The 19,523-nt window shown below is 40.8% G+C and overlaps 1 protein-coding gene across 4 annotated transcripts in view; it reads right to left on the bottom strand.

Annotated features, from left to right (window-relative positions):
- The window catches only part of LOC111872790 (glutamyl aminopeptidase), a 70,865-nt gene that overhangs the window by 48,246 nt on the left and 3,096 nt on the right, over positions 1-19,523 (bottom strand). Inside the window, exons 1-3 of one of the 4 annotated variants that reach the window (XM_023866965.2) lie at positions 14,720-14,802; positions 7,030-7,184; positions 290-434 (exon numbers count right to left, since the gene is read on the bottom strand). In XM_023866965.2, the coding sequence (XP_023722733.1) occupies positions 290-434; positions 7,030-7,046 (162 nt within the window). In that variant the 5' untranslated portion in view covers positions 7,047-7,184; positions 14,720-14,802. Of the gene's footprint in view, positions 1-289; positions 435-7,029; positions 7,185-14,719; positions 15,432-19,523 lie in introns of those variants that run through there. The other 3 variants (XM_023866962.2, XM_023866963.2, XM_033754838.1) reach the window with 3 other exon arrangements.

Genomic DNA, 19,523 nt, shown 5'->3' on the forward strand with positions numbered 1-19,523 from the left:
ATTTTTGCCATTTTAGGGAATTTTTCTTAATATATTTTCTGAAATGTGAATAATATGGAAGCGAAGTGTTCTTTCTTTTCTCCTTTATGTCGTTTTTCTGGATTTTTTCGGTCAATTTATAGGTCTTTTTTAAATATTTTCAGGTCATCAAAATCCGGGCCCTATTTATCATATTTAGTTTTCTTTGTCACTCACGGTTTTAGTAATATCTACCACAAAAGCGGCCCCTGCTCTTAAGTCGGTATGTCAAAGACAGGCCAACATTTTCTGTGTGTTCCTACACACTCACCACTTGGTCCATGTTCGACAGAGCGATGTAGCCATATCGTGGCCTCACGAGGCGAACTTTGAAGGTGGGTTTGAATCCGGGTTCGTCAAAACAAGGATATGCCTGCCGTGCGTAAGTTGGCTGGAATTTGGACGTAGCAATTTTTCTGAAATAAAGCATGACATTCTTGAGAATTCATTTCATCAAATATACCTACTAATACTGGACTACAAAAAGGTCTTATCTCAAGGGGAATGTGGAATTATGGCTCACGAAGAAGATGGAATTTAGGAGGACCAATAAAAAGCTGAATTGACAAAACAATAATTTAATGGAGAAGAAATAGCTACTGAACCTAGTGCTTTCGACTTTCTTCGAAGGCGTGCCTAGGGGAGAGACAACTATATTTAAAATACCAGTGGTAATAATGCTTTGGTGTTCTTGGATGTGACGTCATGTAGGCTGGTGTACAGTTACCATCGTTTCAGAGGAACATTCTACTTCCATCATCAGGACTGAACGCTCTTTTCAACCAGACGAAGATGGCAGTATATTACTCCGAAACGTTGGTAACCAGCTACTCAGATACATCGTGATGTATCCCCCATATTCACCGCCGTGCGAATTTCTGAACTGAAATATCTGTGGTAGATAAGAATATCTCGGTATCGCATTCTACGTAAGATACAGAACGTCACAATTTAACACTTATAAATTCCGTTCCATGTTCTGGAGGTTTACGGATTTTTATGGAACCCGAAGGTTAAGTACTGTGTTCACAAGAGGCCGCCATTGGGTTACGTCCTGCGAGAAGAATCTATTGCACACCATCAGATTCCATTTCTCCAAGTTGTGCAATGTGATTCTAAATTATTGTCGAGGTTTCCGTGGTCTATAATTTTCAAACAACAAACAAACAGAGACAAAATATCTATGGAATGTGAAAATATAACTGAAAAAAGCTTTATTTGATAACTCTGTATGCGCCGCATTGATGTCTGGGATAAAATATGACGTCATACCTCGATGAACTGAAGATCAGAATTGTTGCTGCAGTCGAAAGGGTTACACAGCAATTGCTAGAGGACACTTGGAGGGGAATTGAATACCGCTTGGATATCTTAAGGCGCGTCACACATTACTCGTACTCGTGCTCGTGTGACTCACTATGCTCGCGAGTAATGTGAACGATATGACAAATCACGAGACAAGAAAATTTTTAATTTCTAATTTAAAAACTATAGCCAATAAATTAAAATACGATTACAGCCTATACACACTACGAGTAAATATACGGATCCTCACGCGCCGAAGCCTGGCGAGCAACTGAAGTAGTGTGGACTAAGATTTACGAGCACAAATAAAAGCCAGAGTAGTCTCCCGACGAGCACAAGCCTGGCAAGCACGAGCACGAGTAATGAGGGCGCGTCTTTACGTGCCACGAAAGGCGCGCATATTGAGATTGTTTAGCATTCCGCAGTAATGAGTCTGTAAGTAATAAAACATTTTGAGTTACACTTTCATATTCCGTAAGCAGTTTTCTTTTATTGTTTCCATTTTGTAAAAAAAAAAACAGAATCACCCTGTATATTAATACTTCCTCTCATCTACACCAGGATTCTCCAAGCGGTCTCTTCCCTTCGGTTTACCAACGAAATCTATTTAAAGGTAGAAAGTGAGAATTTTCAAACCTGTCCATGAAAGCAATTATGTGGTCGATATGCCCTGCCCATAGCTATGATACATGAAGCACCTGATTGCTGTTGAGGCCTGTGAACAGATATATGCGTTGGTGGGGGGATATTCTACGTCTTGTTCAAATGTGTGAGCTGTACCATAAGCCGTCCACGACGGTAACAGTACATCTGACTTGACGGGGCGACTTGGTACGGCAGGTGATGGCTACAGAGCCAGGAAGTGCACGGACAGAACAAGAATTTGTGTTACTGACACACTTTCACCTCACCTGAATGAAAGAAGTAGAGGCCGAACCAAGGTGTGTGCACTGTGGCAGAGCAAAATTAAGGGAGGGACAGGAGGAGCCATTCACTTTTAGTGATTGAATTTAAAGTGTTAAATCGCGCACACTGTAATCAGAGGTGGGTACTTCTGATTGAGTGAATAACAGACAGATGTCGCTCAAATTCTGTGTCGTATTTTTCAACAAACTCCCTCAATTGTTGAAGGTAGAATTTTCTGCGAATCTACTTAGTTAGTTAGTTATTGGAGAGGGTGGGTTTCCCCATGCACTTACACCAGTATTGGTCCATTGTGCTTCCCTCTATGATATTCTACCAGTCTCTATACCCTACCGATATTGGTGCGTACCATCAGTCCCGACCGAGCCAGCGAGTTCGGCCTCTACTGGCTTGGCGGTATCTATAATGCTTCCCCCATCTATCAGAGGCGTTAGAGACTACTGTTGGGCGGGAAACGTCCTTGAATTTGGCTCAGTGACCTCCTTTGGAGATATGAGGTTCTTTTACGTGCCGTAAAGCTACGACACGGGACCCACGGCTTAAAGTCCCTCCCGGAGGACTTGTTCCCTGAATTTTTCCGCCCTTAAAAATTCTACGACCTCCGCCGGGTTTGAGCCCGCGTACCACGAGTCATGAGGTGGGAACGTTACCTCTAGACTACGGAGGCCGCTTTGCGAATCTACTTACGGTTGAACATTAACCGCCACATATACCAGTGGTTGTATATTTACGACCTGCTCTAACATATTAAAACTCTGCTTTCTGCCCAGAGTGTATTCGTGTCTTTCGTATGGCTTTCACAGTAAACAGCGACGTATCACACTGAACAGTGTTAAGCGGTTGACATTTGAGGCGGGGATGTAATGTGTTTCCTGTGAGGTAAGATCTGAATTTGTGTATCTTACTTACTTACTTATGGAGCTGAGCCCTTCTTGAGTAGCCGCCAATTCTGCAGCTACTCAAGAATTTCCTAGCATTTTATGGAACCCGAAGGTTCATTACCGTGTTTATAAGAGCCCTCCACTAATCCCTATCCTGAGAGAGATCAATCCAATCCACACCATCCCATCCTAAGATCCATTTTAATATTGTCCACCCACCTATTCCTTGGTCTTCCCAGTGGTCTCTTTCCTTCTGGCTTTCCCACCAATATCCTATATCCTATATCCTATATTCTCCCCCATTCGTGCTACATGCCCTGCCCACATCATCCTCCTTGATTTGATCATTCTAATTATACTTGGAGAAGAGTACACGTTATGAAGCTCCTTATTATGCAGTTTTCTCCAACCTCCTGTCACTTCATCCCCCCTGTTCTCAAACACCGTTAGTGTATGTTCCGAATTTGTGTATATTATTTAGAAGTACATTTTTTAAAAGAGTTAATACAGGTTCTCATAACGTCACCTTGTTAAAAGGAATGGTTTGTAAACTTACTAAAGGGTCGCAACACATTCTTCGACCTCAACAGAACCCAGCTCCAGCCTACAGCAGACTGTTCCTGGTTACTAAAGCGTGATAAGAACATCGCATTCCACAAGACGTACATACAACACAGAGAGCTCTGAACACATTTACTTCCTAAGTATGAAAAGTTATATATACATGTATATTGGCAGTAATACCAGGAACAAATTTTATGCTCGAAGATGAAACCGAACGGGCTGGCATAGCTGTAACGCTTTTGACTGCTCGGTTCGAATCCTGGCCGGAACACCGGCTATAGTAACCGAAGCTTTCGTGGTTTTCTCCAGTCCCTCCAGATCATTGCCGGAACAGTACTTCCACTGGGTCAAAACTGCTTTCTTTCAGTTCGTAATTTGTCTGTCATCCTACCGTTCGAAGCCCGACGTCTTCACTACTGAGATTATCGTAACAAAACCCGCAACGAAAAATGAAATACGGAATTCGCAGATATTTTATAGAGTAAACAACGGTATTCTGTTGCTTTTTATTCAAGATAATACAGTAAAACTAAAGGAAATTACAGTATTTATTACGTTAAAATTATGTCAGATAAATGTAAATACCTTTCTGCACTTCGCTCACGGTTTACCATGGAGCGACAGGGATGCGAGAAAGCACCATGTTTCAAGTAAAAGGTAAAAAAGTTAAAGTTATCCCTGTAACAGACCGTGGAGGCCCATAGGGTTATGAGATGTTGAGGCTCCCACATTTTCCAGACAGTCGGCTCACAGATGGCGGTAAGGCTGTCAGTCTTACGCTCCGGCCGCCCTTTACTCCCCAGGAAGATTCCTGGTACCCATTTCTGTTAGAGGCTGAGTCGACCCCTGGGTCATAGTGCGGCTGGAAGGATTAGGTTTGTAGCATAGTGCCTGAACCAACTATGCTACCGCGTGGAGGCCCGCCATGTTTCAAGTTACGGCATTTTCTATTTTATTTTACTGTGGATGTTATTATGGTATGTTGAAACTGATGAAATCTCAGGTACCAAAAATAAAACTAAGTGTCAGCTGTATAAAACCTTATACTTCCAGCAGTGCTCCTTGGGTCGGAGTGCCGAGCTCTGAGCTGGGCTCATGAAGCACTGCTTGGAGGTTCTGAGAGAAAGATTTAAGGAGAATCTATGGAGCAGTACAAACTGATGGTGTCTGGCGAAGACGTAATAATAAGGAATTATATAATTTATTTAATTACGATATAAACAAAAGAATTAAATAAATAAACCGAGGTGGGCAGGTCATGTTATGAGGCGAAAATACAAATTATAAAAAGAATAATGTTTCTATAACCGGAAAGGAAAAGGAAGAAAGACCAAGAATGAGATAGATGGTGTGAAGAAGAATTCAGGGACTTGGGTGTAGTTAACTGGAAAACAAATATATAAGAGCGGAATGGCTGGAGAAAGATTTTAGAGCAGGCCAAGACCCACAAAGGGTTGTAGGGCCAATAATAATAATGTAGAGACCCTCTGAAGAAAAATACCCTTGTTGGAGCATCGGTTCAATTATTTCCCCCCCTCCCCCTTGACACTACAGCCCAGTGGGCCTAGGCCTACCTCCATGAACTCCGTTCACTTCGGTTTTTCTAGATCTTACACATTCAGTAGGACTCCTTGGGCGGGTGATCAGTTCGTCGCAAGGCCTCTGCCTGTAGACAAACACAGAAAAACGCACACAAACATCTACGCCCTCAGTGGGATTCGAACCCACGGTCCCGGCTTCCGAGCGAGCGAAGACAGTGCATGCCTTAGACCGCTCGGCTACCGTGACCGGCTCAAAATGTTTTTAGTTCTATATATATATGCTATAAGCGAGAGAGCGCTACTCATTTTTACAGGACGTAGAAATGGGCGGTCCAGGATGCATTACTCACTCGTCTCACCAATATGCCCGTTGCGTGAGTCGCTGCGTCTCAAACTGAGCTCTTCTGAGCAGAATTTGCGTAACAGTTATATATGTGTATCAAGGTGGCAGGTCATGCACTGCCTTCGCTCACATGGAAGCCGGGATTGTGGGTTCAAATCTTTGTTTGTATGTGTGCGTTTTTCTGTGTTTGTGTACAGGTAGAGGCATTTGCGATGAGCTGATCACCCTCCCAAGGTGTCCTACCGAATGTCTAAGTTCTAGTAAACCAAAGTGAAATGGAGAATTTTATGGAGGCACGTCAAGGCCCAAATTGGGGCTGTGGCGTCAAATGAAAAACTATATATATATGAAGGTACCTGTAATTTACAGTTGTGTATGACTTAGATATGCACACTGGTAAACAGACGTTATCATGTCATTAAACGCATAAGAATCTGTATGTTCAGTACAGGTCAATCCCAGCTTATTAACAGAATGTGCTATTTGAAACGTGTTGTTAAGTTGAATGTTCGTAAGTTGAATTTATTTTTGTCATGACACACGTACATCGTTAAATTTGTTAAGGTTAATTTGTTAGAATGATCGTAAACGCGGGGTTCTGGGTTTGTTAAATGAACTGGGATTCCCAATTTATTAGTGCGCGCAGTTCGTAGGAAGTGGTTCCCCTGTATATGACATTTGGCATCATGTGACGTAGGCAGTAGGTTCGCCGTGTGTTTCAATACGCTGCCGAATTGCACAACGGAGAAAAGTAGTCCCTGCTATAAATTTGTAAGGAGACAGCCATTAATGCGAAGGCATTAAGCCTAGATGTACACTTCAGTCGTAAATATGAAGGAAGCTTGCCGCGGAAAAAAGACATAATAAATTTATATAGAGAGAAATATAGTTCCGTAGATCTCTGTGAGTAACATCTGGCAAAAGCGCGAGGGAAAAGACTCGCAAAGGAAACCGTGAAATATACACTGACAGTACTCGGTTTGCCGTTGTCAAGGAAACGGTCTGAGAGGGGCAGAACGTGTATCTCGTGTGGAAAGAAAAGGTAGCAGAAATAAAACAAGAAAAAATTGTCACGAACAGAACTCAAGGAAGGCAGTTTGATCCAATCAAATTCAAATTACGGAAAGCAAGAAAAATATGATACAGAAAAAGAGATTAAATCAAAGGATATGAGATAGTCGGAGCATGTAGCACGCACGGGAGCTGAGGAATGCACACAAAATTATAGCGGCGAATTTTAAAAGTCCATGTGGGAGGCCTCGACGCAGATGGGAGGGAAATATTAAAATGAATCTTAAGTATAAGTTTGTAGATTGGATAGCGTCCAGTGGCGGCCTCGTGTAAAGACAACAATGAACCGTCGGGATCCGTAAAAGACAAGGAATTCCATTACTAGCTGACTACCAGCTTCTCAAAGACTCCATCCCATAGAGTCAGTGGCTTGATGACTTACGAGCAATGGGTATTCATCGAATAGTTCCAGTGATTTTCAGTTCGGTGAAAGCTGCTTCATGTGTATTTGTATTTCACTATTCTCTCTCATCTCAAACAGAATTTCTCCTGCTTCGTTCTTGAAGAGTTGCCTACTTTTGTTTGCAGTTGCAGAGCCTGAAATCACGAATGGCTTAAGTTTAAAATGGGAAATTTCTGATATTAATATATTGAGTAAAAGGTTTTGTTTTGCAATAAAACTGCGACCGTGCATGGCGTTTACTCTGAATAGCTTATTGCATGTACCCTTCACAAATAAAATTAGAATGATCATGTCAAGGAAGATCAGATGTGTAGGGCATGTAGTACGCATGGGTCGAATAGGAATGTATATATGGCTTTGGTGAGAAAGCCAGAAGGAAAGAGAACAATAAGTGGAAAGGAGGATAATATTAAAGTAAATCTTAGAGAAATAGAATGGCATGGTGTGGACTGATTTATTCTGTTCATTGGTTGCATCCTGTTTGTTAAAATATACAGTTCTTTATTGGAATCTGTCGTAACACAACAACGTAACGTTTGCAATCTGTATTCCCATCAGAGCGGTCAAAATAAACTGTATAACGAGGAACCGGCCAAACAATTAATACCAAATAATACTACACCAATACCACGGGCCTCCAAGCAGGTAACTATATGTGTACAAGTCAGGTCATGTCCGCTGGAATATAACAACAAGATTTCAACACTGACTTCATGATATGAAACAGTACATGAATAGTGTTTAACCATATTTTATTGTATAACTTTCGCCTTATAATAATTTTATTGTATTTTTATAACTTGTATTATTACAGTGTAACACAGTAGTCAAGTATCCAGCTCTACTGTCACACTGAAATGCAGTTCAATAGTGTGTTAGTGCAGTAACCTTGTATTATTATAGTGTAACACAGATGTCAAGTATCCTGCTCTACTGTCACACTGAAATGCAGTTCAAGAGTGTGTGAGTGCAGTAACCTTGTACTGTTATAGTGTAACACAGTTGTCAAGTATCCAGCTCTACTGTCACACTGAAATGCAGTTCAATAGTGTGTTAGTGCAGAAACCTTTTAGTATTATAATGTAACACAGATGTCAAGTATCCAGCTCTACTGTCACACTGAAATGCAGTTCCATAGTGTGTGAGTGCAGTAACCTTGTACTGTTATAGTGTAACACAGTTGTCAAGTATCCAGCTCTACTGTCATGCTGAAATGCAGTTCAATGGTGTGTGAGTGCAGTAACCTTGTATTGTTATAGTGTAACAGCTGTCAAGTATCCTTCTCTACTGTCACACTGAAATGCAGTTCAACAGTGTGTGTGTGTGTCCAGGAACCATGTATTTGCCTGATAATACCTTTAAAAGCCGAAACATGTAGCTAAGGTGTTGCTGACCTAGACCGTTTCGTTGTTGCGTTACGATGGATCCCAATAAAGAATTGAATTATTCTGGTTCAGGATGGGACAAGTGGCAGGTACTTGTGAACACGGTAATTAACCTACAGGTTCCTTAAATATTGGGAAATTCTTGAGAAGCTGAGTGACTGTCAGCTTCTCAAGAATGACTCTGCTCCATGTAGTTAGTTAGTTAGCCAGTTAGTTAGGTGACTTAGGGCCGCGCCATAGCTCAAGGGGTTAATCGCTGGCTTCCCACCACTGCGTCCCGAGTTCAATCACGTTTCTGGTCAAGTTGGATTTGTGGTGGACAAAGTGGCGCTGGGGCAGGTTTTCTCCGAGTACTTAGGTTTTCCTGCCAATCTTCATTCCACCAATTGCTCCACAATCACCCTCACCTATCATCTGGTGCTGGTACAATAGGCCAGAAGTGGCTGCAGTACAAGGGACTTAGTCCCACCCCACTAGCAATAGTAAAATAGTTAGGTGGCTTAATGCTGAGAAATATCTACTGCCATGAGTTTCCGTACAGGATATTTGAAGTAGATTAGAACGTGTTGTTTAGCAAATACTCGTAATACGAATGCGAAAGAAGAATATCTAAGTATTTAATAATGTTTCAGATATCTGAATTGAAAGGGTTTCACTCAATATGTACACAGTAGGAAAGCAACACGAAAACAGGCAGCAGTCATGCCAGTGCTATGAAACGGTTCTGAATGCACAAACAAAATGTGTAGAAACAAGTAGTGACAGACAATTATACCAATTTCTGCGTATTTCTATATGTTAATGAGTGTAATTTCAACAAATCTTTAAGCAGTTTTACAGCAGATAATTTCATTATATTACACTGTAAAAAAGGGCTCTTTGTGTTATCTGTGAACTTTTTAATTCTTCTGTGGGATTAGATTATGGTCATACACTCGTCAGAAGAAGGGGAAGGCGGAGAATATGACGTGCCTTTCCCCTCCTTCCTTCTCGTTTTCACTGACCTAGAAAGTCGTCAACCAGATACAGTGCAATGATCTTTGGCTTGGTCTTTTTTTAGTGCCAGACCTAAATTCCTTTAGAAAGGAACCTTCACAGGCTAGAAAAATCTGTATTATCTGTGCAAATGCTCCGAAACTTTCAAGAGAATGGCGTGTATCGAAGGCTTTAACTTGGGATGCTTAATTAAAGTAGCTTAGACAATTACTAATTCATAATTTACGCGAAAGATTCAGGCAGAAAACTTGCGTTGAAAAGACTGGACTAACCACGAGATGCGTGTCCCCCTTGTTGACTTTCAATCAACACCCATCAAGCGTGTCAGACGCTGAAGTATAATGATTAGTATTTTTGCTTCGTATTCCGGAAGTTCCTGCTTCGAATCTCGCCCAAGAGACCGGATACCCTAACAAGCTAACTCAGTGGTCACGAAGCATAGCCCTACATGACAAACTGGTAGTCAGTCAGCTGGTCAGTTATTTCCCAGTGCGTTTGCGAAATGAGTGATTAATTACAGCGTTCACAACAGCCAGCCACTGGACCCTAATCCTGAGTCTGCTGAATGCAATCTACACCCTCACAACATATTCTTTGAGATAAGTTTTCATACTGTCTGTGTAAAAGATCTTTGAGGGGGTTGTTGTACAGCAACACCTCACATAGTCCGGCTTCGATCAGTCCGGATTCACTATAGGCCGGTTTGAAAATTTGAAAACAAACTAAATTTTAATTGAGGAAAAATAAAAATAAATTCTAAAAAATTAGTACACAACATTATTTTTAATACATGAATGATCGGGGTTTTCCTTTTATACAGTGAAGTCAACTTTTTGTGCGGTTTTAAAGTTATGCGATACGATACATATTTCAGTTTTTTTCTGGGGTTCCCCGTTGTATATGTATGTACCTATGCTCGGGTCGTTCGTTCTTGAGCTCTGACAGCTATCGTTGGAGGAGGTGGGGAGAGCACTACTTTAACGGAATTTGGGAAGAGCTACATCAGAAACGTTATCGACAATATAGGCGAAGCATGGCATGAATTAACGGCAAGCAATATGAGGGCAGTATGGAAACATATCATGCCACATTGTGCAAATGATTTCATTGGTTTTGAAACTCATTTTGCTGAAGTCACTAATAACAGTGGAAATTGGACAGCAACTTGGTTTCAATGAGTTAGATTCCGTCAGCGTAATTGAGTGCATTAAAGCGAACACTAATTAACTACATAATGAAACACTTATTAACACAGATGAACAACGGGCTTGTTAAGAACGGGAGGACAACTCAGACAACGACGATTGTGTTGAAGTGCCTGCACGAGAATTAACAGCTGAACAACAATGAAAAGTTATTGGAATGGTTGAAACCTTGTCAGAGCATATTATGGAAGTTGATCCCAATACTGATCATAGCCTTACAATGCGCCGAACGAAAAACACTGCAATTCGTTGCTACAAAGAAATGTATGAAGAGAAAAGGCCAAAGAAGAAAAATGTGCAGACATCAATATTGCAACTTTTAGAGAATAAAAGTTGAATTGCGAAAAACATTATTTTTTTTAATTATTTCTAATGAAGACATTTGAATTTGTTAATCACATTTTATTTATTGAAAAATGGAGATATTTTTGGGGAGACCAATTATCAATTTTTATATGTAATTAGTTCCTCGATTAGTCCGGTTTCAAACAGTCCGGGATATTGGGGGAACAGATTACCCGGTCTATGCGAGGTATTGCTGTATTTAGAGTTGGCAAACACTACACAAGAAAATTCATGTGCGTTCAACTAGATCTCAACTATGACGATTTTGAAGAAAGCAGTCTTCTGGGATTTGGCACCGTGTATATGTGGTGTTAACCGACGTTTCGGAGGAACGTATCGCCTCCATCTTCAGGGTAGAAGAAAAAATATAAGAATTCTGCAAGCGAAGATACCGTGAGAACCGGTAAAAGCAGACTGTGTGGGGATATACACAGCTATCCCCACACAGTCTGCTTTTACCGTACATGCCTTAGACCGCACGGCTACCGTGACCGGCCGACAATGTCAGTTACTGACCCGTAAACAACAACAGAGAAACAGTATTTTCAGTGCAGTCCGTGCCGAGATGTTATAACAAGGCCAACTAGTGAAGAGAGAATGAGTGGGTTAGAGGATTGTTACGGTTCAGTCGTTGTGATTTGTTGCTATCAGATGTTTGGTAGCTAATGTGCGGTACAGGTCGGGAACCTATCTTATACGTTTTCTTTAAAATCTTTGCAAAAGCATGTGCTCTACCAATTGTTCCAGTATCATCTAAACTATCGGTTTCTTCATCAATTTGGTTTAAGATATTATCGAAAGCTTTCAAATAATCTTCTCATAAAATCAATAATTAATATAAATATTTTAAAATTTAACTCTCTAGATAAATTTATATTTTCTTTATCAACTTTTTTCTTTCATTATATAATTCTTTTTTCCTGACACTGGCAAATTTTTTTTCCATACTCCTCAATAACAATTTCAGTTTTCATGGTATTAGCTCTTTTTTCCCTGAATAAGATTTCTTACATTTTTTGCTGTTTCCTGGCTGCTGTATTGGCTGTTCTGTAACATCAACCAAAATCTTTAGTATTTTTTCTGGTGTCATAGCTGTGACTTTTCATCTTGTTGTATGACAACTATCCCTGTTGGTAAATGAGTAATTCTTATTGCAATGTCAGTTGTATTTACTGATTGCCCACTGAAAGAAATTCAGCCTCTAACAGAAATGAGTACCAGTAATCTTCATGGGGGTTAAAGGCGGGTGGCGCGTAAGGCTGACCTCACCGCCATCTGTGAGCCGACAGTCTAGAAAGTATGGTAGCCACGACGTCTCATGACCCTATGGGCCTCCAAGGCCTCTTACAGGGATAGCTTTCTCTTTACCTTCTGGGATGTAATGCCGTGAAGCCAATTTTATTTCAGAGCACATCTCTTCATAACCACGACTGTGAGAACCTGAAATCTTTACGTTTTATTCTTATTTAAGAGTTCACACTTTAAGAATTTCCTTTTTATACTGCGTAGTACCATTTTAGCAAATTTTTGCACCTTTTATGTTGAAAGTTTCATGTTTTAAACAAAAAGTATTTTTTATTGCTGTGGGGTGGGACTAAGTCCCTTGTACTGCGGCAACTTCTGGCCTATTGTACCAGCCCCAGATGATAGGTGAGGGTGATTGTGGAGCAATTGGTGGAATGAAGATTGGCAGGGGAAACCGAAGTACTCGGAAAAAACCCGCCCCAGCGCCACTTTGTCCACCACAAATCCCACTTGCCCAGACCCGGGGATCGACCCCGGGCCGCCGCGGTGGGAAGCCAGCAACTAACCGCTTGAGCTATGGCGCGGCCTAAACAAAAGGGTTACTCCCCAATATAACAACCTCCTTACTTCTTAGATACAAACGTATTGCCACTGTCAGTCGCGGGTAGATTCTGCTCCCTGCGTCGGTCGTACAGACGGACAGAAATTGACTTTATAACAGGGATGCGTATAAGAATAAAAAAGCACAGTTTCTATCGTCTCCTGGGCCGAACAGACTATATTCCCTTCCATTTAAGTTGTTTCATAAGCAGAATGACAAAGATTTACGTGACACTTAGAAATTGCCCATAACTTCAGTTCGACTCTTCTTCATCATCGGTTTATTAGCCCACTTTCCTCATTTTGAAGAAGTGAAAGTGGGCTTACGTGATCTCCATGCTGGCTTTGTGACTATATTCCCTCCTATTAACTTTTGAACTTGAATGGCTGAAACAGTCTGCATGAAACTTAGTATGCATATCGTGGCATCTGAGCCCATCTCAGTGGAGCACTCCCATCAGTGTCTATATGCTTATCCCCCTATCGTTGTTAAGCAACGGCTCGACAATAAAATTACCGCGGCAACGAACACACATGCATTAATAAGTACAAGCATTGTTGAACGCGCATTTCCTATGCGGTCCATGTGTTATTAAGGATAATAGGCGATTAGTTCTTCCCAGAACTTTTCATTTTCGTATGTCCATTTATAGCTCTACAGCCCTTGTGGGCCTTGGCCGCTTTTGCAGTTTCTCAATCTATGCACAGTCGGTAGGAATCCTTGGACGGGGGATAAGCCCGTCACAAGGTCGCTGCCTGCACACAGAACAACACAAACACAGAATAAACGTACAGAGACATCCATGCCTCGAGCGGGATTCGAACCCATGATCCCAGTGTTCGAGCGTGCGAAGACGGTTCTTGTCTCAGACCGCGCGGCCTCTGTGGTGGGCTTTGTTTCCATATGGCATCCAAATACGACAGCTAAAGTATATTATTTTCTGCTGCTGTAATATCGACCTTGAAATTATTACTAAGTGTACGAGTACATGGTTCTGCCGATCACAATGGCCTCGCGCTATAAGGCATGATATATTTCCCCTCGCTCGAACATTGGAACCGTGGTTTCGAATCCAGCACGAGGCATGGATGTCTGTGTTTATTCTGTGTTTGTGTTAGGTAGCGTCCTTGCGACGGGCTGATGCCCCATCCAAGGAGTCCTACCTACTGACTGATATCAAGAAACTGAAATGAAACGAAGCGTTTAAGAAATGAGTGTGCTCCAAGTGGGAGTAACAGGAATAGATAGATAGATGTAGATAGATGCATGGACGGACGGTCGGATAGTCCTGCATTTACATGGGGATCCTACTGATGACTTTAGGTTTTCACAGTTCCTCATTGCTGATAGTGATTCTGCTGTTGAGTTTCTTCATCGTGTGGATATAGGTAGTGCTACCGACGTTTCGAAGGTACATGCTGTCTCCATCTTCAGGACGCAAATTAGCATACACACGTCTCGCACATTCTTATTTAATCTCACACAGATAAGTAAACACAGAAAATCCTAAAATGTTAACAGATGCTTTTCTCGCTCTGGAGACGCACCATAGCATAGCCATCGCAACTCAATGCCCGTAATTAAACTGTCATTTCTCGTCGATATTACGTAATCCTCACACTTGACACAGCTTCGTTAAATAAAGTAACAAACAACAGCTGAGCAAAAATGAGCATTCACTTATTACAGCGGTTATAAGAATTCAGTTATCCATTCCAAACAATTCTGCTTATGCTACACGGATATGGCCATTTATGCATGCGATTAGATAAGAACTATTACATGTTGCAGGTTACAAGCGTTAACATTTCTTACATAACGTACTACAATGCAAGACTTTATTACTGTTGCAGAAAACTACGCTCCATCGCCTTAAATTATGTTATACGAACCTTTTCTGTTGCGTCTTCGGGTCAGTATAGGTACTGCTATAGAAGCCAACAATTTTCCCACTTAAGTTGCCTCTGAACTGTAGGTGAAGGTTGTAGAATCCAGGTTGAAGTTCCGTGTTATTTTTCACCAACACTACCCAGAACTCGTTAGGTTTGTACTCAAAAGCATTCTCAATTTTAATTTCTCGCTCCTCACCGAACTTCTTTGTAGTACTGTTAGTCTCTCGTTCACTTTCAGCGGGAATTAGCTTCGTCAATCGCGTGTCGAAAATATCCAGATATTTAGTATTCACCAACAGAAATGACCTCGGATTCTTGACATTAATCTGAATTACAACTTTGCCACTGAACGTGAAATTATTGAGGTCAGGATGAAGAAATATGTCGTAATGTACTGGATCTGTGTCTAACGGCAAGCGGTGATCTGCCTCCCACGGCCTTAATGCCTCCGCGCGAGCGGTCTCCATCTTACTGTCGGAGTGAGTCGTCACTTTCGGCGAGTGAGAGACGACCCTGGTCGGATTATCACACGCACTGCATTGGCTCCGCAGGAGAATTATCGCAATCACTAAGCAACTGCAGAGCACTGCCAGAGCTGGACATGTCCACAAAAGGAAGTAGAACAGTTTTCCTCTCCCCGCTGTGGGCTGATCTCTAGTGGCCATGGTTACTATTCTGCTTTCCTGATAAAGGAGATTTTGGAAGGTAAATTCTGGAATATCAGACAAAAAAAACTTCAAGATTAATTTAATCCTATACTATATTTATTTTAATATAATCTTTTCATCTATGTCTGTATCTAACAAGTACCCTCTTTCCTTCAGACTTCCCCGACCAAAATTTTTTCATTCAGTTCTAAATTTTCACATAAATGTCCCGCCATTCTCATCCTTCTTGGTTTAATCGTCCTCTGAGTCGTACGTGATCGATCGTAAATTATGAAGTTTCCTGTTGTGTACTTAGAGAGGACAGGTTTCCTTTTATGTACTTAGAGAGACCAAATTTCACACTCATGTAGCATTGAATGTTCAACCTACTCAACGTCCTATTCTGCTGTTACTGGTAGCTCTTTCTTGAGGATAAAACGACTGGAGACTGAAAATGTCCCTCAACTTCAATATATTGCCTAGATTGAGAATACGTTGAGATTTACGTCAATTTTCATTATACGCCTTGGTGGTGTGATGTTTGTACCCAATTTATCTTTCATTTATGTCTTTAGAAAAACCTGATGCAACAGATGGGTAATTTTGATTCGCTCTGCCTATGTGCCATTCTTTATAACACTCCTGATTACTGGGGCATATATTTTTCAACATGATTCTTCCCGAATGTTATAACAGTGGGATAAACCTTTCGTTCTAAAGTACCTTGTTCCCTTGCGCATGAGACGTGGAGTTTCTTAAAAAATTGCTGTGCTGCCTATACATGGCAGTAACAATGAAAACGGGGCACGTAAATATTAAAACTGTGGTTAACTTATAAGTAATAAATATTTCCGTTATAATTAATACAAAAATATTAAGCATGATTTGAGAAACAAAAATAAATANATATTTTTCAACATGATTCTTCCCGAATGTTATAACAGTGGGATAAACCTTTCGTTCTAAAGTACCTTGTTCCCTTGCGCATGAGACGCGAAGTTTCTTAAAAAATTGCTGTGCTGCCTATACAGGGCAGTAACAATGAAAACTGGGCACGTAAATATTAAAACTGTGGTTAACTTATAAGTAAAAAATAGTTCTATTATTATTAATACAAAAATATTAAGCATGATTTGAGAAACAAAAATAAATAATGGAGAAACATTTTTGTTAACTGTTTCTTAAAATACTGCGCGCCTTACGCCCCTGGAAATGCGATATTCCTCACATCCTGGTAAATGGGAGTTATAATTGTATATATCTACTTATATACTGTGCGAACTGTGGACAGGAATATTAAGTACACACTGATGTATGTGTCTGTGCATTCAGGATCGTTACTCATCATAACCTCTAAAAATAATATAGTGTAACAATGTAATAAAATGTAACGTCTAGGTAACGTGATCTTTGTCAGTAAGTTTGTATTTAACGAAGTAGCCAAGAAACATATTGGTTTTATGGAAATTCAAGGTTCATCACCATCTGCACAAAAGAATCCTCCCGTGAGTGTGTTCAGTTAATTTCGCACCTCCAGATCTACGTCTAATGCAGGTTGGTTTAGCCATAACTCGCCTGATTTGAATTCGTGGAGTACCTGGTTCGAACCTCGATCTTGTTACCGTCAATCTCGTAGAAAAATCTCCAAAAAATAAGTGCCTGAATATATCCTCACGACTCTACATCCACTGTCACGCCTACTCGAAAATTATGATTATCTTCCTATTTCATTCGGCGATATGAACCCTATACTGTTGAAACAATGTTAAATAGCCTATGATTCTCTCAATAGCAATTTAATAGTATCTTCCAACTTATGCGTAGGTCTCGTGGGAGGTCGCATTACATGGAATATCCCAACCAGAATGTTTCATAATATTTTGTTTCTATCAAACTGAAATTTACACCGTATTCATTTCATAAAAAAAAATAGTTCAAAGGAATTTGTACTTCATCTACTGATACTTTAGAAGCTGTCTCACGAATGATATTCAAAGAAACCGTGGATTACATGGCTTATTAGTTTGTTTTTTTTTTAGATATTCCAGCTCAAACATGATCTGATGGCACTCACTCAGACTGTCACTGCTATATAGAGGCTTCGAGTAACAGTGTGAACGTGTCTCAGTAGCAGGATGAGTTTCAGAGATGACAATCAATAAGAGAACCTCTGACTGTCAATGAGGATACGATGAATGACATCATACAAATTGTCTTCAACAAACGAGATTCTTAGACATCTCTGTCATCAATCTGTCGTATAAAGCCTCGTGATTCAAATTAAAGCCAATTTCAGCATCAATATATGTAACGATTATCATGGAAACACTTTATATCAGAATTGATATTTCGTCCGTGTTTTAGGTTTAGATTATAGATGAGCAAGATTAGAGATGTTTTTCAAATAATCGAGTCATCTTATTGCATAAGTGACAGTCCATCACCGATAAAACCAAGAGGTTGATAACAGACAAAATATGTTGCTTTATTCAATTTTAAAATAAAACTCCATTTCAAGCTTAGTAGTTTCAAAAGTTAAATGTATCTAAGAGTTACATTCCTGAATTCTAATCTAAACTAGAATACTGAAATACAATGCGGAATATGAGAAATCAAAACAGTATACTCACTAGGGTTTTCGTGGTTTTCCTTAATCCCCCCATACAAATGCCAGGATATTACCTCGATTAGGATGCGATCGTTTCCTTCCAAATCCTTTTCAATTCAGTCATCCCATCATCTGACGATATATATAGTCTCGATACTGAAAGTGTTGTTAAATAAGCTACGAAGAAGGAAGTACGATATATACCGACTGCAAGCACAAGGGTCAAGGCGCCAGAAGCCTACCGTGTAGCTGGACATCACTGCAGGCAATTTTAATTACGCCTAGACGCCGATGTTTAATAATTTCCTTGTTATCAGTCAGTTACATACTTTACCTCACTCCAGTGAATTCATCTGTCGGACTAGGCGTTAAGATCACTGGGAATTCAGTGACTCGAGTCATCGAGTCATTATAACAGTTCCATTCACTCGTTTATGGAAAACTTTCGCTGACTGACGTGTCAATTTTTGTTTACGTGGATAAATCGCGTTCAGTTAATTTTATTTTTGGGGGGGGGGTCAAAGTATTTGGACCCATATTACGGAGCATACGGTTTAATACACGATAGTTACGTGTTTAGGAATGAATGCCTGTCTGTAAACGCACCATGCAGGAACATCATCAATGTTGTTCATTTACATTCTTAATTATCATGTACTACAAGTAAACGAACTGTATTATCAGTTAACAAAAGATGAAACACAATTAGCCAAAACACCAGCAGGCGCCAAGGACGGCATCTGGTCTTTCTGAGGGACAAGCAAGCTGCCTGTAACTTGTAGAACCAGAACAGAACAGGAAGTATCCCGCTGAGTTTTCTGGGAATTTCAATGCCTAACTTCAGCGGTACGAGTTTTTGAAAATTTGAGGCTTGACAGATACGACTCGCAATAAGAGCGATCGTCAGTGTACCTTCATGTATCTGAGAGCTGTAAGAAGGACCGTCTTGTACTTAGGCCCAAATGAACATGGATCTGGTTAGGGATTGGCTGAATTCAAATGAGAGTAACACCCAAATTTTAGGTTCAGCCAATCATCAAAATTTAGAGGAGAGGAAACCGGGCGTTCCCGGAACCGACAAGACTTCTACCTCTCCGGAAGAGTCAGTCATCTTAGGGAGTAACAGGAGTAACATCGCGACATTCGGACTTCCCGGACGTTAAATCGGTGTTGGCCAAGTCCGGTACACAAATTCAACAGTGCTACAGCCTTGTAATAGGTACTTCTTGTTCACATCTGCAGTAAAGAGCGACAGTGTTGAGTGAAGTGTGTGTCAAGTGTTCTCTATCTCCTTGTGTGAGCAAGGCCCAGAAGTCGCTCTGAGACAGAATCTTGTCCTACCAACTGAGCAGTCGAAAACCCAAACGCCCGCCTATCCGCGTCCCCCTTATTGTTTACCCCGCTCCGAATTCGAGGATTGCACCCAAGTCCACTGGCGCCCACACAAATTCAATTTCAGAGTAATCCTACACCCTACCCTGAACCAGACAGCAACAGGAAGCGGCGGATAAAAGTGGAGGGCCAGGCAAGACCAACACAGCCGTGGATA

The sequence above is a fragment of the Cryptotermes secundus genome, unplaced genomic scaffold, assembly GCF_002891405.2.
Source record: "Cryptotermes secundus unplaced genomic scaffold, Csec_1.0 scaffold79, whole genome shotgun sequence".
In the NCBI taxonomy this organism is placed as follows: domain Eukaryota; kingdom Metazoa; phylum Arthropoda; class Insecta; order Blattodea; family Kalotermitidae; genus Cryptotermes; species Cryptotermes secundus.